Here is a 16333-nt window from a genome sequence, read left to right on the forward strand (position 1 = left end):
ACCATGTCCCAGTAGCCTGTACCAGGTGATCGACACCTACTAAAGGCAGCAGCTCAATTGGCAGGTGGCTCCCCAGTGCCCCCACCCTCACAGGCCTAAATCTTAACTTCTTAAAAAAATATTGCCGGGCAGTGGTGGTGCATGCCTTTAGTCCCAGCACTCGGGAGGCAGAGCCAGGTGGATCTCTGTGAGTTCAAGGCCAGCCTGGGCTACCAAGTGAGTCCCAGGAAAGGCGCAAAGCTACACAGAGAAACCCTGTCTCGAAAAACCAAAAAAAAAAAAAAAATATATATATATATATATATATATATATATATGTGTGTGTGTGTGTGCAGAGAGAGCACACAGTGGGGTGTGGCCTGGTTCATATGACCCCAACTGAGACTCCTAGGCCTTCCAAGGCTTTCATAGCAGGGCGTGGGGACAAACCAGGTTCTTGTCCCTTAATCCCACAAGTGCCTTACTTGGTAAGCAAATGAAGACAACACAATCACGTATTTCTGTTCTGACTCGGGGACACGGCCTGACAGCTCTACCCTCCCAGCTTGCGGCCAGAGAGATGCACGAGACATCCCAAGGCGTGCCCTGGTGGCATGCCTGTCAGCATTCAAGCTCCCTACAACAGGGATCACATGACACAGGGAACTAAGGTGCCTGCAGTGTCCCCAACTGTACTTACCATCTGAATCCAGCGATGATGGCTGGGGAATGTACCCCAGGACCTCGAGGTCCTGTTTGGTACCAGCATCTTGATGAATAGGTGTTCAACTTGACTCACTAGATGTTAGTGGTGTTTTATTTTTTGTTTCATAATCAATTTCAATGAATGTTTATGACAGGAAACCAGGAAGGCCATGTACCTCCTTCCCCAACCCAAGTCAAGTTATACCCAACCCTGGGCCTCCCCAGGGGGTTTCCCACACCATGGAGAACATGGGACAGTCTAGTCAGAGTGGAATCTGGCTGTGACAGGTTGCAAATTTGATGATGAGTCGCTTCCCTGCGGCCAGTGCTGAACAGACGAGAGCTGCCGAGTGCAGCAGCACTGAACCTCAGCACTGCCTTTCCTGGGCGGCTCAAGGCCCAAACCACACTTGGGCTATTGAGTGCCTTGGCGAAGCCTTGGAGCAAGTGACACCACCAAGTGACAAGATGTCTGGGTTAGGCTTTCCCGGCTCATCATGAGGGACTAGATACCAATCCCTGGGGACATAAGAATGTGGCCTCCAGTCGCTGCTGTCCAATGTCTGGTTCTCACGCTTCCTCTAGGTCTCCAGGCAACTGTTTAATTTGCCGGCTGTGTACCACCTGTAATGCGGCCCCTGCAGCCTGACGGAGCTGGGTGTCCAGGGCACCGCGGAGGTCATTACCCTGTACATTAGGCAGGGAGTTAAAGCTAATGATGACTCCATCCTTCGGAGCTAGCTCTTGCTCTGGATGAGAGGCAAGGTCCCGCCGTCTCCTCCGGAGGTCAGAGCCAGCCTGCACTTTCAGGTCTCGGTTGGGTTTGGCATTCTCTGGCTTCTGATCCCCAGGCACCGAATTAGAATCTAGCCTCTTCTTTGCCTCCAGGACGGTGGCGTCCTCCTTTCCTCTGCGCTGCTCCTCAGCAGGTATGTGAACCCCTTGGGGAGCCTGACTTCTTACCTCTGGGTGAGAAGCCTGACCTTTGTCAGAGATGGCCTGGGGTTCTTGCTGAAACCTAGCTTGGGGCTGAAAGCCTGTATCTGCTGGCCTAGCTGGGACCATGGTGGGTCCTGATTGTCTGGACTTTGTGTGAGAGTCTTTAGCCTCTGCCCCTGCCAAGGGTTGGGCAGCCTCTTTGGGAATACTGGCACCAGCGGCCATTGTTTCCTTTACAGTTTCCTTCCTTTCTTGGGAACCTCCACCAAAGGCATGTTGGTGCTGCCTGGCTACTTCCTCTGCAAACTGCTTCTCTGGACTCTTGGGTGCCCCAGCAGGGTCTGGCTTGAGCACTGGTTCCAAGTCCCCGGGGGCCAGCTCCCTCCCAGCTCCAGCCACCTTGAGCACAGCTCCCTTCTGGTCTTCTCTTAGCTTAGTCTGGACCCCCTGGAGCTCTGTGTCAGAGCCACCAGCAGGAAGGTCAGCAGGGTCTCTGCCTGGCCCTGCCTTGGCTTCCTCCAGGGGTTGCTGGCCTATCTCTTGGGGTGAAGCAGGGCGGCCTCTAGGCGCTCCAAGCACAGGCTGCAAAGGCTGTGGGGGCCCCTCTTCCACTGTCTCCCCAGCATGCTCCTTCCAGGTCTCCTCCTCCGGTCCTCTGAGGGCTGCCATCCCAGGCTCTGGCTGCATGTCTGCTGCAAATGAAGGTGAGCATCAGTTTGGTCACAGAAATGAATACAAGCTGCTGATTCACTGACTGAAAAAAATCTTTCAAGCAGTTAAGAATGACTAAGAGAGCCAGGCGGTGGTGTGCACACCTTAAATCCCAGCACTCGGGAGGCAGAGCCAGGCAGATCTCTGTGAGTTCAAGGCCAGCCTGGTCTACAGAGCAAGATTCAGGACAGGCACCAAAAACTACACAGAGAAACCCTGTCTCGAAAAACAAAAACAAAAAGAATGACTAAGAGCTGGAGAGATGGCTCAGCAGTTAAGAATACTTGCTCTTCTTACTGAAGACCAGAGCTACATTCCCAGCACCTATTCAGGCGGCTCACAACTGTCTGTAACTCCAGATCTAGGGGCTCTGACATCCTCTTCTAGCCTACACACACATACATAATAAAACTACTTCCTGCCACCTAGCCTCAGCTCTAGCCCCAGGCTTGGCCTGTCTGGCCGTCTGCTCCCGGGACTCTACCTACCAGGCTTAGCCTTGTCCTCCTCGTCCTCCTGCCGCTGCTGCCGGATCTCCTTGTGCTGCTCCTCGATCACAGCCAGCAGCTTCTCCTGCTGGTCCAGGAGGCGCTTCTGCTGCACCTGCTGCTCTTTGATCACCTGCAGCAGTACGGCGTGGTCCAGCATCTCCGCCCTCCCAGCTTCTGGGGGGACACACACAGTCAGACGGACTCCAGGTAGGGTTGCCAGAAACCCGCCAGACCAATGGCCTTGTGACGCACACAGTGACCCGTGGGGGAATTGGCCCTGCCATGCCCATATCAGCACCACGGTCTGCATCACCTCGGTCCCACTGGCACAGCAGTGAAACACTGAGCTAAGGCCGAGGGGTAAGCCCTAATCAGGATGAGCCTCCAGGGCAGCCTTCCCGGCCAGCAACAGTGCCGCCTGCTTCTACTCTTACCTCAGTGGTTCAGACAGACTGGCAGATGCCAGCTCCCTGTCTGTTGCTGGATGAAAGTGCACGTGCAGACAAAAATTAAGAAGGAATGTACCAAAAAGTTACAGGTTCTCTGAGCTGCGTGATTCTCCCCTACTACCTCACATAGTTGTTCTAGGACTAACACAAGGGAAAATAAAACCTAAAAGCTATTTAAAAAAAAAAAAAAAAAAAAAAAAAACTGGGGCTGGAGAGATGGCTCAGAGGTTAAAAACACTGACTGTTCTTCCAGAGGTCCTGAGTTCAATTCCCAGCACCCATATGGTGGCTCACAACCATCTGTAATGAGATCTGGCTCCCTCTTCTGGCCTGCAGGTGTACATACAAACAGAACACTGTATACATAATAAATAAATACATCTTTAAAAAAAAATATTTTAAGATTTCTTCCAAGATGAAGAGAATCTTAAAAACAAAAGAAGTCTTCAAGTGGAGCATGAGAACCTATCGCTGTGGTCCAGACACTCAGTGGCAGCCTCAGGAAAGAAGGGCGCTCCAGATCATCAGGGGTAGGTCGGGGAGGGTTAGGACACAGAACTGTGGACAGGGAGGGTGAAGGCCTTCCTATGCAAAGTCGCTATGTCCCGTCCTTGTGACACTGGTGGGGAATGCCCAGTCTCACCCCAGCTGCTTCTGGTGGCCACCAACAAGTGCAGCAGGGCTGGCTGGCCTTCCACGACAAGCCCCTCAGCACTGGGCCAGTCATCCACAGCAAGCAGCTAGGGCAGGTTAATTTTCACAAGTCATATGTTTTAAAATTGGGCGTCTTTAGAAGATGGTGGGTGAAGGACCAGGTGTTAGAGCATAAAAACATCTTGTGTAGGGGTAGGAATGGAGCTCACCTCTAATCCTAGCACACAAGAGATACAGACAAGCAGATCCCTGTGAGCCAGTCAGGGCCACATAGCTCCCAGGTACAGGGCACACGCTCACAGGCTCTGCACCAGTAACTAGCTGAAGCAGTTCCTGGTCAGCATCCTTTCAGGGGCAGTGATGAATGCCCATGAACACCTCTAGGGCCCCCCAAGCCCTCAGTAGCTAATGCAAGGAAAGAGAGGCAAGTCGAACGGTGGTGAGGATGCTGGGGCCCGCCATGAGGAGGAGGACAGAGTCGACCTAACAGGACCGTGCCGATACCTAAGGTTCAGACACTGGCTTGGGAAGGAAAGGCCTCCTTTCTTCTCCCTTCACAGGAAAAAGCTCAAACCAGTCTCCCCAACAGGCCACACCTCACCCTGACTGCATGATCATAAAACTACCAGTTATATAAAGACAAAGTTACACACGTTGATGACACTTCCCAACCACTAAAGCAAGGTTCTGAAAGAGCAGACCCCATGTCTCATGTACTCCTTAGTGGATGAGCTGAGTTGGTCCTGGGAGAGAAAGATAGGTACCACATCCAGCTGGAAGCCCCATGTGGCAAAGGGGAGATGCCATAGGGACTGGCTTTTCCCAGCCAGAACCTACCAGGACCAGATGGGATGGAAACCCCCACACTAGACACAGTGGGATACATGGATGCAAGCCACACACAGCATCAGCAGGTACATGCAGCCCCAACCCTGTCTCTAGCTCAGGTGGTACCGTAAGTTACTTATAGACACCATCTGGCTGTCCTCTGAGGACAAGGCCACGGGCTGAGAAGAAGTAAAGTTGAAAGAAGAGGGAGCTGGAGTGTCAGAGATGCCACCTGGGGGCTGTGCTGCATCTGGAAGGGTACCGCTTCCTCGGGACTGACACATATTCATGCAGGGCCCTCACAAGTGGAGTATGCCACCTAGGTGCTGTTCCCACACTGTCAGAACCTCCACACACATGCTTCTCTTGCAACACAGTCCTGAGCCATACCTGCTACTAGCTTTTTAATCTCAGCTGTCCATCCCATTGAGAGGCATATGGAAGAGAGGCACAATAGGGAATAATGAAAAGTCTCTTCTTCAGAAAGAAAAAGAACAAAGAATCAAACATGTTTAAGTGACAGATTACAGAAACTGCAACCAACAAATACAGTCAGACTAAAGCCACAGAGGAAAACAACAAGCGTGGGGAGTTTCCCAAGCCATTTGTAAGCTCCAGTGAAGCAGAGGGCGCCTGGGAGCTCTGCCCCCAGGCCCGGGCTGACAGTCAGCCTGGAGCAGCCCCATCTCAGCTGCAGTTGCTGGGCAGCTGCTGAGTCTGGCCTGCAGGGCCAAGTGAGAAGCAAACCCTGGATCTTTTCACATCCATTGCGAGGTAGAGTATGAACACTCAAGGCAGGCCCGGTTCAGAGATGGCCTGGGCAGTACAGAGAGTTTGACCCAGGAGAGTCAAGCAGGCCACTGCCTGCTCCTTACGCCAAACCAGGGGTCAGACTTCAGGTGGGCTTTGTCACTGGAGGGTTCCTGGGAGGGCCACCACCACCACCTTCCCTGTACACTAAATACCATAAACCATATGGGATCAACCATAAAAAGTCAAAATGAACATGGAAGTTTAGAGAACTCCGGGCGAGTCAGCCACAGTGAACTTTGGATGCCAGAGCAGGCCTTTACTTGAGGACACAGGGCATGCTGCTGACCACCAACGCTGCCCCAGCCCACTAATACACAGTTCCACCTAAGGCACAGCTTTCAGATGATCTTCACACCTGGTGTCCTAAGGCCTCACCCCAGCTGGCTTTACACACCCTGAGCTGGGGAAATAGCAGCATACATGCTTTAAGTTGAAATAAAAATGGTAATCAAAGCCGGGCGTTGGTGGCGCACGCCTTTAATCCCAGCACTCGGGAGGCAGAGCCAGGTGGATCTCTGTGAGTTCGAGGCCAGCCTGGGCTACCAAGTGAGTTCCAGGAAAGGCGCAAAGCTACACAGAGAAACCCTGTCTTGAAAAACAAAACAAAAGACAAACAAACAGACAAAAGCCATGTAACTACGTGACACTTTTTAAGGGGAAAAAGGGAGATAAAACGGTCCTGGAGAGGTGCCACAGGAAAGGTGCTGGTGGGAAATAGCCGGGGTCACTGAAGGTGCTTCCTTGGCATAAAAACCAAGGAACAGGAACTGTGGAGCAGGAGGGATCCAGGAGCACCCACCCCACCCCGCCTCACTCTGGGGCTCCTCCTGAGGGTCGGTGGCAGCCTACCTTCCAGCTTGCTCCCTGCCTGGTCTCCACCTGGCTGCTCCGCCTCCTCCTGCTCCTTCTCCTCGGCAGCCCCTGGCCTTTGGGCAGGGAGGCCCGCCTTCCCACCTGCACACAGGGAGACTCAGCTGGTTTTGGAAAGTCAGAAAGTCAGGGGTGGGGTGAGGGGCTGGCAGATGTTCCCTAAAATGACTCCATAGCTAGCCCCCACCCCCAGCACAGTTTATATTCAACCTGATGATTACCAGGGAAGTAATAAAAAAATATTTAACAATCTCACAAGCTGATGGCAGTGAGCCAATGTTAACTACCTTCGCCAATTAAAATGCAAGCACCGTCCTAACCAGCTCTTAGACGGGCACTTAACAATGTGTTACCTGTCAAGCGCTCCTGCACTGTCCCCCGTGTGCGCCCAGACACACGAGAACAGCATGGCACCTGACATTTAGTGGTCTGGCAAACAACTGTGTGACAGATATTACAGAATCTGTCAGGCCACCAGGCTCTTCTTTACCCCACCAGCTGCTGAAGGGGCTACGACTCTCACATGCTAATCTCGAGAAATGAGAGCTGGGGGCTGAGGACGACTAACAGGTTCCTGCAGCACCTACCAAGGGGTTTCCTCTGAGAAAATCTCCAGGAGGCTGACACTCACCAATGTTGCTCTCCAGGTCACTCTCCACAGGCTTCTGTGGGACCCCTGCAGCCCTCTGCACAGCCTGGACACCTTCACCAGCCACCAGAGCATTCTGCTCCACAGAGAGCCTGGACTGGGGGACCGGATGCAGATCCCTATTGTCTGCTCTGGAATCTTCCTTCCTGGGCTGGACAGGTGGCTGGCCATTTACTTCTGGAACTTTCTGGGCATGGTCATCTTCCCCGATTGCCAGGGCTTGCTCAGGTCTTTTCCCTTCTTCTCCTCTCTCAGGTTCCTGCTTTTCCTTCTCTGACTCAGGTGGAGGTGGTGCCACCTGCCCCCTGTCCCCAGGGTCCCCTTCATCTGTCAGCCTGGGAGGTGGCTTTTTCTCTTCTGGCCCTTCTTGGTCTTGACCTTCATCCACTACTACTTTGTCATGAGGAATGGGAGGCTCATGGCGGTGGGCCTCGCCCACAGGGACAGCAATACCTGGAAGGACACAAGGACAGACTGAGATCAGGCTGAAGAGAGGTCCCACTTTAACCTCCTAGGGAATTGGTCTCTGGCTCCTAAGAGTGTGTGTGATATGGGCCACTGCTTCAGATCCCTCCACAGCTATCTGAGGACTGGCAGGATTCCTAAAATGTTAACGTTTCAAGGGGAACAGCAGTAGGCAGTTGTCTGGGCTGAGGGAAGACACGCAGGCCACACAGGGCTGCTGAAGCCTTTCTCTGTCAAGGCAGCTAGCGCCACTTAGCCACTTACCTTGAGCAGGGCGGTCCAGCTGTGCAGCTTCCTGCTTCTCCTCAGGGGTCTCCCCTCCAGGCACATCTACAGGACCCTTAATCTGGGCCTGCTCCAGTACCTCTTTGTCCTCTGGCAGCTTTGGCTTCTCCCGACTATCCTCAGCAACAACCACAATGGGATCCTGGACTGCAAGCACAGCACAGTGAGCCTCTAGCAACCAGTACAGACTGGGTCATCCTCCTAAGATCAGGACCACATATCAAAGCCGAATGGCAGAGTGGGGGTGAGTTTCTTCCTGTCCAATCATTATCACCAGCTAAGGAGCACAGAAATCATTCTTTCGTTCATAATATAAAAAAATGTCAAAATTCAATTTATAGCTATAGGCAATGACCATGCTATGTAATACTTGTCCACAACCACCAGGTGGCAGTATGAGCACACAGCTAATGCCTGTCCCTTGGGTCTCCCAACAGGCACCAAACTGCCTGCCCTACTGCCTAGACTGAGGCCTTTAAGGAAACGTACACTGGATGTGGTTGGGCAGGCCTGCCAACCTCTTGCTGTTGGTGGGGAAATGCACACCACAGGTGAGAACAAAAGGAGAGGCCACCAGCGTTGCCCTTCACACACCCACACATGCATGGGATCCATGCTCTATCAAGAACAGTAGTGTCACAGAACTGGAGAACACTAGCTTCGCAGACTACCTTTGAGAGCTGTGATGGGGATCTAGCGCAGTTGGGAGAATGCACAGGCCCCGGTCAGGGCTCAGGCTCAGCAGGGCATAAACTAGGGACAGTATCATCTTAGTACTTTGGAGGTAGACTCAGGAACATAAATTCAAGGTCATCCTCAGCTATATAGAGTTGGAGGCCAGCCTGGGCTACGTGAGACCCTATCTAAAAAACACAAAACAAGCTGGCAGTAGTGGCGCATGCCTTTAATCCCAGCGCTCGGCAGGCAGAGGCAGGTGGATCTGTGAGTTCGAGGCCAGCCTGGTCTACAGGGCAAGTTATAGGACAGCCAGGGCTACACAGAGTAACCTTGTCTAGAAAAACAAACAGAAACAAGGAGATGCTGCTGGTCTCCAAGTTGTTTACACATCCAGCTCCAGACAACATGGGGCCCAATTGTACACACAGTTCTGAGGTTCTGCTTCCCCAAACTCAAGTGTTAGTTTGTCCATACAAGGCTGATTAACACAGGTGGCTTTCCTCATTGTCCTCTTCCAAGGGAGATGATCCTACCACATCACTATTCTGATGGGCCCTTATGTGATACCCTGCCCCCTGCCAAACACCGCCCCACCCCCCAGTCTTTATCACATGGTAACTCCCTGGTAACAGAAAGACGCACCCATAAATCAGGAGGGAGGAAGAAATAGAAGCTCCCTGTCCAAATCACAATCTACTCTGAGTGGTGTCTTCTTCATGTTCAGGTGAGGGATAGCCTGCCGCTCACTGTCTGGAGCCCAGGGGAAAGTACCAGGGGATAAGTGACCATGCAGGTGTGGAGTGGCCCTGAAGCTCCTCTGGGAGGCCTCAGGACAGGAACTGGACGGACAGGGAGAGGCTGTCCAGGTCCTCTAGCCTGCACTACCAGCAGATGAGCCCCGCAGCAGCGGGCATGGCTTCTCCAAGACGGAGACAGACCTTTCATCATGGATGGATACTGACGATGCCCTCAGCCACAACAAAACACACTTTCAAAGCTGGCAGCTCTGAGGAGCACCCCCCACCCCACCCCGTGCAATCTGCTTCCAATTCCAAGGCAACCACAGGGTGGAAACAGGAAACAGTGCAGTGGTGACTGGCTCACCTGCCCCACAGGCCAACTGACAACCAAAAAGTGAAGGCCTAGTATGGCTCCAAGAAGCACACCAATGCTCAATGGGCAGGCAATACCCTGTCCACCACAGACCCCTCACACAGTCTATAGGCTATCCCCATAGTCACCAGGCCTGCGAATAACACTAGTAATTGGAGCCAGCAAAGATCTCCTGTGGTAGCTACTTGCTGCCACATTCCAGCCAGGTCCTGGGCTCCTCCTACACACAGGAATGGACCAATGAGGTGACAAGTCATAGGCTCACCTGCTGCAGTACTTCCCTAGGGGTCAGACAGGAGTCTTGCCTCATAGATAGCAGATAACAGCTTCATCAAGAGTGTCCTTCATTCAGTGAGAAGAGGGCCCAAAGGCCTGCCTCATGAGGCCTTGCTCATGGAGCGAGGCCTGCTGCAGGCTGTAAGCCCTCTCCTTGTCCTCCTGCCCTCTTGGAGACAACCTCTACCAGTCCACCTGATGGCCCGGCTTGAGGCTGCTTCCATCTCTCGGGGCAACCAGGAACTGGGCAGCAGGCTCCGCATGCCAGTGCAGCTCTGCTGGCCTCCCCTGCGCTCCCTGGATGTCTTGCTGTCGGTAGAGATGGGAATGTCCACCCCTGGACGCTGGCATCCACCCCAGATGCCAGAACACCGTGTCCTATGGATGGGCCCCTGGTGGTGCAAGAGCAGCCCCACCTTTAGGGCCAACAGCCAGGGCTCCTGAAGAAGTAAGAGAAATGGCCTCACACTTTTCTGAAAGCCAGACCCTGCTCCAGGGAGCTTCTGCTTTGTTCTCCAGGCTTCAGTGAAGAAAATGACGCTTGCTGAGGTCTGGGCTCAGCGGGATGGTTCCATAGCTCACCTTGCCAAATATGGCTCACACCATAAGCTCCTGGGAGCTGGAGGGCTGGGCTGATGGCCGGGACCAGCACTGTGGAGCCTTGGCATCAGCAAGAAGTCTCCCCTGTTCTTCATTGCTGATTCTTCCTCAAACTGGCATGTGTGGTGGGTGGCAAGGGAAAGCCAGCACTGTGCCTCTCAGTGAGCAGCACCACAGCCCTAGATTACACTCAGGTTTGACACAGGCCAGCAGCTACCCAAGGGGAGTCCTTCTAATCCAGCAGGTCCCATGAGTACCATCACCACAGAGGAAGCTAGCAAAATGAGCCCACTGATGTCTCCTGGCACACCAGCAGAAAAACTGAACAAGATCATAGCAAGATGGTGGCACACGCCTTCAATCCCAGCACTCCGGGAGGCAGAGGCAGGAGGATCTCTGTGAGTTCAAGGCTAGCCTGGTCTACAGAGTAAGATCCAGGACAGCCAGGGCTACACAGAGAAACCCTGTCTCAAAAAAAAAAAAAAAAAAAAAAAAAAAGATTTTCATAGGAGCAATAAGCAGGCGACACAAAGAATTTTTAAAACATCATCACCGCACAAGGGAGAGGTGACAGGACCCCCTTTGTCAAGGAGTCAGCCAAGGAGAGGGGCATACAGCAGCAGGGTCTCTCCAGGACACATCTTGATACTGTCAAAGGTGCTGGGGCCCATTTCACCTCCACAAGAAGAGTGGCCAAGACAGGCAGCGACAGAAACCACGGAAGGTCCCGGAGAGGGAGTGCCGACAAGACAGTGGGAAGGTCTACCACAGGAGGACTCCTCAAGTCACCCATGCCTGGCGCCCATAGCACCCCATGGCTGTACAGCATGCCCCCCTAACTTCTACTTCCCACTAACCAGTGCTGCCCCCATGCTGCAGGAGAAAGGGGACCGGGGTGTGGATTTGAGCTGTGCTGCCCCATGGTGCACAAGGTGGGTGGGCAAGAGGGAGAAAGGAAGCCACCAGGGTGTAGCAGGGAAGGAGCCGCACCACCACAAAATCCAAATCCATCCCCAGGACCATCTAGGGAACCATCAGGCACAGAGAGAAATGGCCTAATTAGACTTTTTAAATGGATAATTGTCTTCTTAAGAGCTTTCACAGGGACTCGGCCAGGCTCACCAACGGCCCACAACACCAAGCATGGGGCCCCAGGCTGCACCTGATGGTCACGTGTGCCATGTGAGGGTAGGACACAGTCACAGCACATGCTGGGCTCTCACCAGAGCAAGCAGATTCTGTCTGTGACCCCACAAGATCAAAGAGACCAATTAAGGAGGCTCTCCTGCCCTGAAGGTGCAGCTGACAGGCCAGTCGGAGAAGCCCTTAGCCCGAGCCCTGCCCAAGTGGGAGAAGCCCTCAATTAAGAGAGGCTGGGTGGCTAGAAAACACAACTAGCTAAAAACAGACGGCATGCGGTTCTGAGAGGAGCATGTGTGTTGTTATAGCCTCGTGAAGAAATGGAAACCAGATGTGGCCTTGGAGAGCACAGGTGAGCAGGCGGCCTGTACATGCTGTAGAGACAGGACACAGCTGCTGGCCATGACTTGAGGCTGCACGTAGGAGCCTGAGTGTGGCCTGAAGAGAAACCCATTACTGCCCTAGTGAGACAGAACTGCACAGGGTTCTGCTGGGGTGACCTCAAGGCACACAGGGTCACGATGTCCTTGCTACCCACAGCAGGGCACCACATTCACTCAGCTCACCAGACACCTCTTCCCTTCCATGCTGCCATTCTCATGCCAACACCTGTTCTCGGCCTGGCGGCACCGGCAGTGGCATCAGACCGGCTCTTCTTCAAGGAACCACCCACTAGCTAGGATGGGCGTGCATGTGCACCTCCTTCCTCAAGCAGACTTCTCCTCAGTCCAAATGACCCCATCTACTGCCGCCTAAGACATGGCACCCTGCAGCTTCTCAACATTCCATCTTCAACCTCTGAGAACCCCAGCTGTCCCCCAGGGCCCCCTAGTGACCTCGTCTGTCCTTTGCCTCTTGATTCCTGGGAGTTGGGAAAGGAGGACTCTTCTCTGCCTTTGCCAATCCAAGAAGACAGAGGAGAGCATCAGCAGCTACTTCCAAGCCCTGCCTGGGCTGAATGAAGGCGGCGGCCCAGGACAGCACCTTGGGGCAGCTACCAAGGCGATGGCACTGGGTGTGGAGCCCTGACAGAGATGACAGAAATCCGAGGACCTCTGTATCAAAGGTGCTAAAGCTCCCAGCAAGTGCATCAGGTTGTGCCCTTCTCTTGTGTACACCACAGGCAATGTCTCCAGGGTGAGTGACCAGCCAGCACCTACACAGCAGCCCAAACTTCGCCAGGGAGGACAGGGCTCTTCCCTGGCCATGCCTCCCCAGAGCCAGAGCTAGTCAGACCCAAACCTTCCTGACTTCTAGTCTAATGTACTGACACCCCACCACTGCCAGAGACAGAAGCCCAGGGTTACTGTTATCCACAACAGCACCCACCACAAGGCCCAGACCGGCTGCTACTCACAGCTACTAGGCAGGCATGGGGCCTCAGCGTGATGGCTAAAGCGAGCTCTGTGTTACCCTTACAGCTATACCTGGGAAGGCCTGGGGGTACATCAACCACCCCAAACAGACATACACAGAGAATGACACTCTGAAAACATACATCCTGTACCCCATCCCACCCACCCACCGCCCCGTGGCACGGCCACAGATGGGAGTAAAGGAACACCACAGACTCTTGCTGAGGTAGCCTGCCACTGTGTGACCAACTTGTAATTCTGCCAAGAGTGAAAAACATAAAACAGCAAACAAAGCTGAGACAGACTAGCTGGTTTGTCAAGGGGAACACTGGCTCAAATTTACATCATCAACACCCCTCCCTCCCCACCTCCCGCCGCCAAAAAAAAAAAATAAAAAAAAAAAAAAACAGATGTGGGCAACACCCATAAATTTACATACCTTTTAGTGTCCACAATGGCCAGGCATGGAGATCTGAGCCCAAGCTGGCACTGTGCCATCCCGCATGTCACCTGCACAGAGGTGGCAGCACACGGGCCAGTCTCCATGCAGATAGCATACCTTCACGGAACGGAGTTGGTGGGGCCCAAGACTAGAACCTCCCACTAGCTCCGTCACTCACAGGACAGAGGCAAAATCCTCGAAGCAGAAATAAGGGGTTTCTTGGAAAGCATTACCCGTGACCCTGAGTTGATGCTGTGGACACTCACACCACGAAAGTTCAGGGATTTAGGGTGGGGTCTGTGTATATACCTGACAGCCGGGCAGACTCCACTTTCACCCCGCCCTCGGCATCTCCTCGCCGGCCACTTCGAGCTTCTTGTGTCAAGTCCAGAGGGGCTTCTTCGCTCACAGACAGGGTAGTGAGTGTGCTGACCACCAGGACGCCCAGGCCGACCCAGAGCACCACCTGGACAAAGACCCCAAGACAGGAGGAATGGCGACAGTCCCTGTGCCCAGTGGAAGCTATGGAGACTGAGGCTTCCTCTCTTTTTCTTTTTCTGACACAGTCCAGGTTAGCCTCAAACTCACAATCTTCCTGCCTCAGCCTCCGGAGTGTTAGCACTAGGTGTGCACCACAAGGCCAGGCTGAGGTCAAGTTTCTCCACTACCGCGGCAGGAGAAACAACTCGCAGTGAGCCCTGTGCATACCATTATTTAGGCGCATGCTCCCACACGACCCTGAAGAGTAGGGCTGTGCAGGGGATTTGGGTCACAGACTGGATATGCTGCCACCATGTGACCCACAGCAATGCCAAACAATGGCTGGGCACACCTGAGCTGGCAAGGCAGGATGCCCTGCTGGGCTGCACAGGAATTCAGGGCCTCACCTCTCATCTGAGGTGGGGTGATCACTGGCCACCCAGAGCTTCACTCGACATGACTTTCCTGGGCCCTTTCCCTCCTGAAGGGCCCTACAAGTGATGATAAATTCTGTGGTACTGCGAGCCCTCATCATACCCCCAGACACTGCCTCCATCACCTCTCCACTGTGCGTCTGGGGTGACCCCAGTACAGGTGCTGCTGTTTCTGACTCGGCCTGGCCTCCTCACGCTTCCTGAGAGGCAGTAGTTTCTGGTTCCACAGTTCTGTGACAGGAAACAGCGAGGTGGCCTCTTGCCTGGCCAGAGGACCTTTATTGGTTCCCTGCCTTGATGTCTAAGAGCCAAAACTCAAAAAGCTTTTCTGAATGGCTTCTGACTTGCAATATTTATTTACACATGTACGTGTGAGTGTCTACACACACGTGTGTGCAGCACATGCATGCCTGGTACCTGCAGAAGACAAAAGAAGGTGCCAGACCGCTCCGGACTGAAGTTACAAGCAATTACGAGCCACCAGGGAATGGAACCTGGGTCCTCTCTAAGAGCAGCAAGTATTTTTAACCACTGAACCATCTCTCCAGTCCTGGCCTACTCTTTAGAAACAAATAAATAAAAATCAGCACCAAAGAAGCTGGGTGGTGGCGGTGGCGCACGCCTTTAATCCCAGCACTCAGGAGGTGGAGGCAGGTGGATCTCTGTGAATTTGAGGCCAGCCTGGTCTACAGATCAAGTTCAGGACAGCCAGGCTGTCAGAAAAACCTTGTCTTGAAAAAACAAACAAACGAAAGAAAAAAATCAGCACCAAACAGCTGAGAGATGTTCCCAGGTCCATCTAGTACCAGAGGGAGAAAGAACTGCCACTCTCAAGTTTGAGAAAAAGCCCATCTGTGTCCAGATACCTCAGCAGGCTGGAGCCTGGTGTACCTCATGAATGTGTGGGGCTCTTTAGGAAGCCCTGGCTCTTCTGGCAGGAACCACGGCTACCTAGTGTGCCAAGTGGGGATGCTATCTTATCTGTGTCCCCTTAAGTCAGTACATCCATCCTACGGGACTCGGGCTCAGGGCCCCTGACCCCCATCACACCCTAAACTCCTTTCTTAAGCTCTTTGGAGACCCAGTCCTGAAATCCAGCACACTAATCCTTCTCATGAAGGAGAGATTTGGGGACAATGCTTATGGGGGTGGCATACTAAAACAGGTGTGGTCGCAGTCCCCAGGGGCATCTGCTCCCCAAAAGGCAGTGGTGAAAGCTAGCACAACTGACGAGGACTTCCCCTGCTGTGCCCTCACGGCCTGTCCTGTATCAAGGTTCCTGTCCCCTAGCACCACCATGGTAAAGAACAGAAACCTGGCTCTGGACACAAAGGCTAGAGGATCCGGATGGAAGTTTAAATCAACCACTGAAGGAAGCTAGAGAGGCTTTACATCATGGTCTGCAGGCCCAGATAAGTCCTTCTCAGTGTGGGCACTAACTCCTGCAGCGTAGCAGAGTCAGCCTCCCAGGCCACTTTCTGACCCGGCTCAATGCATTCTGTCTCTCTCCAGCTGGTGGCAGACATGACCTTTTCCAGGAGCCACAGAAAAGACACTTCTCCCTAAATGCACTTCCCACCCATCAGTGGAGAAGGCCTTGGAGAGTGCTGAGTGGGCTGGGAGACAAAGGGCTGCTGCTCCATCGTGGAAACGGAGCTCCCTAATGAGAACAGAGCCCAGGGGACGCTGGCAGGCCCTGGTGTTCTGTCCCTATGGGCCCAGTAAAGTAGGCTCTCCTAAATGCTCTGGACCAAAGATAAAGACATTTGTTGGTCATTTTACGTCAGTTATTTTCAACGGGGATTATCATTTACCAATGAAGACTGACAAGGAAAGGCAACACCTCATCCGTGACTTTGAATGATTTATTTCAACCTTCAGCTTTTTGAGCTTAGCAACAACAACAAAAACCACCCAGAAACATAACTCTGCTGATGCTGGGAGACAAGCTTCCTGAAAAATTCCCATTAAAGGCCA

At 53.2% G+C, this 16333-nt stretch overlaps 1 protein-coding gene across 13 annotated transcripts in view; it reads right to left on the bottom strand.

Moving 5' to 3' along the window:
- Nucleotides 1-774: 774 nt before the first annotated feature.
- The window catches only part of Slc38a10 (solute carrier family 38 member 10), a 56455-nt gene continuing 40896 nt past the window's right edge, over nucleotides 775-16333 (bottom strand). For 3 of the 13 annotated variants that reach the window (XM_037201448.1, XM_028895380.2, XM_028895387.2), the window contains 7 exons: nucleotides 13752-13908; nucleotides 7818-7985; nucleotides 7071-7541; nucleotides 6419-6523; nucleotides 5147-5233; nucleotides 2823-2999; nucleotides 775-2315 (listed from right to left, as the gene is read on the bottom strand). In XM_037201448.1, the coding sequence (XP_037057343.1) occupies nucleotides 1255-2315; nucleotides 2823-2999; nucleotides 5147-5233; nucleotides 6419-6523; nucleotides 7071-7541; nucleotides 7818-7985; nucleotides 13752-13908 (2226 nt within the window). In that variant the 3' untranslated portion in view covers nucleotides 775-1254. The remainder of the gene's footprint in view (nucleotides 2316-2822; nucleotides 3000-5146; nucleotides 5234-6418; nucleotides 6524-7070; nucleotides 7542-7817; nucleotides 7986-13751; nucleotides 13909-16333) is intronic. The other 10 variants (XM_028895384.2, XM_028895381.2, XM_028895382.2 and 7 more) reach the window with 10 other exon arrangements.

Source organism: Peromyscus leucopus, chromosome 8b, assembly GCF_004664715.2.
Source record: "Peromyscus leucopus breed LL Stock chromosome 8b, UCI_PerLeu_2.1, whole genome shotgun sequence".
NCBI classification, from domain to species: domain Eukaryota; kingdom Metazoa; phylum Chordata; class Mammalia; order Rodentia; family Cricetidae; genus Peromyscus; species Peromyscus leucopus.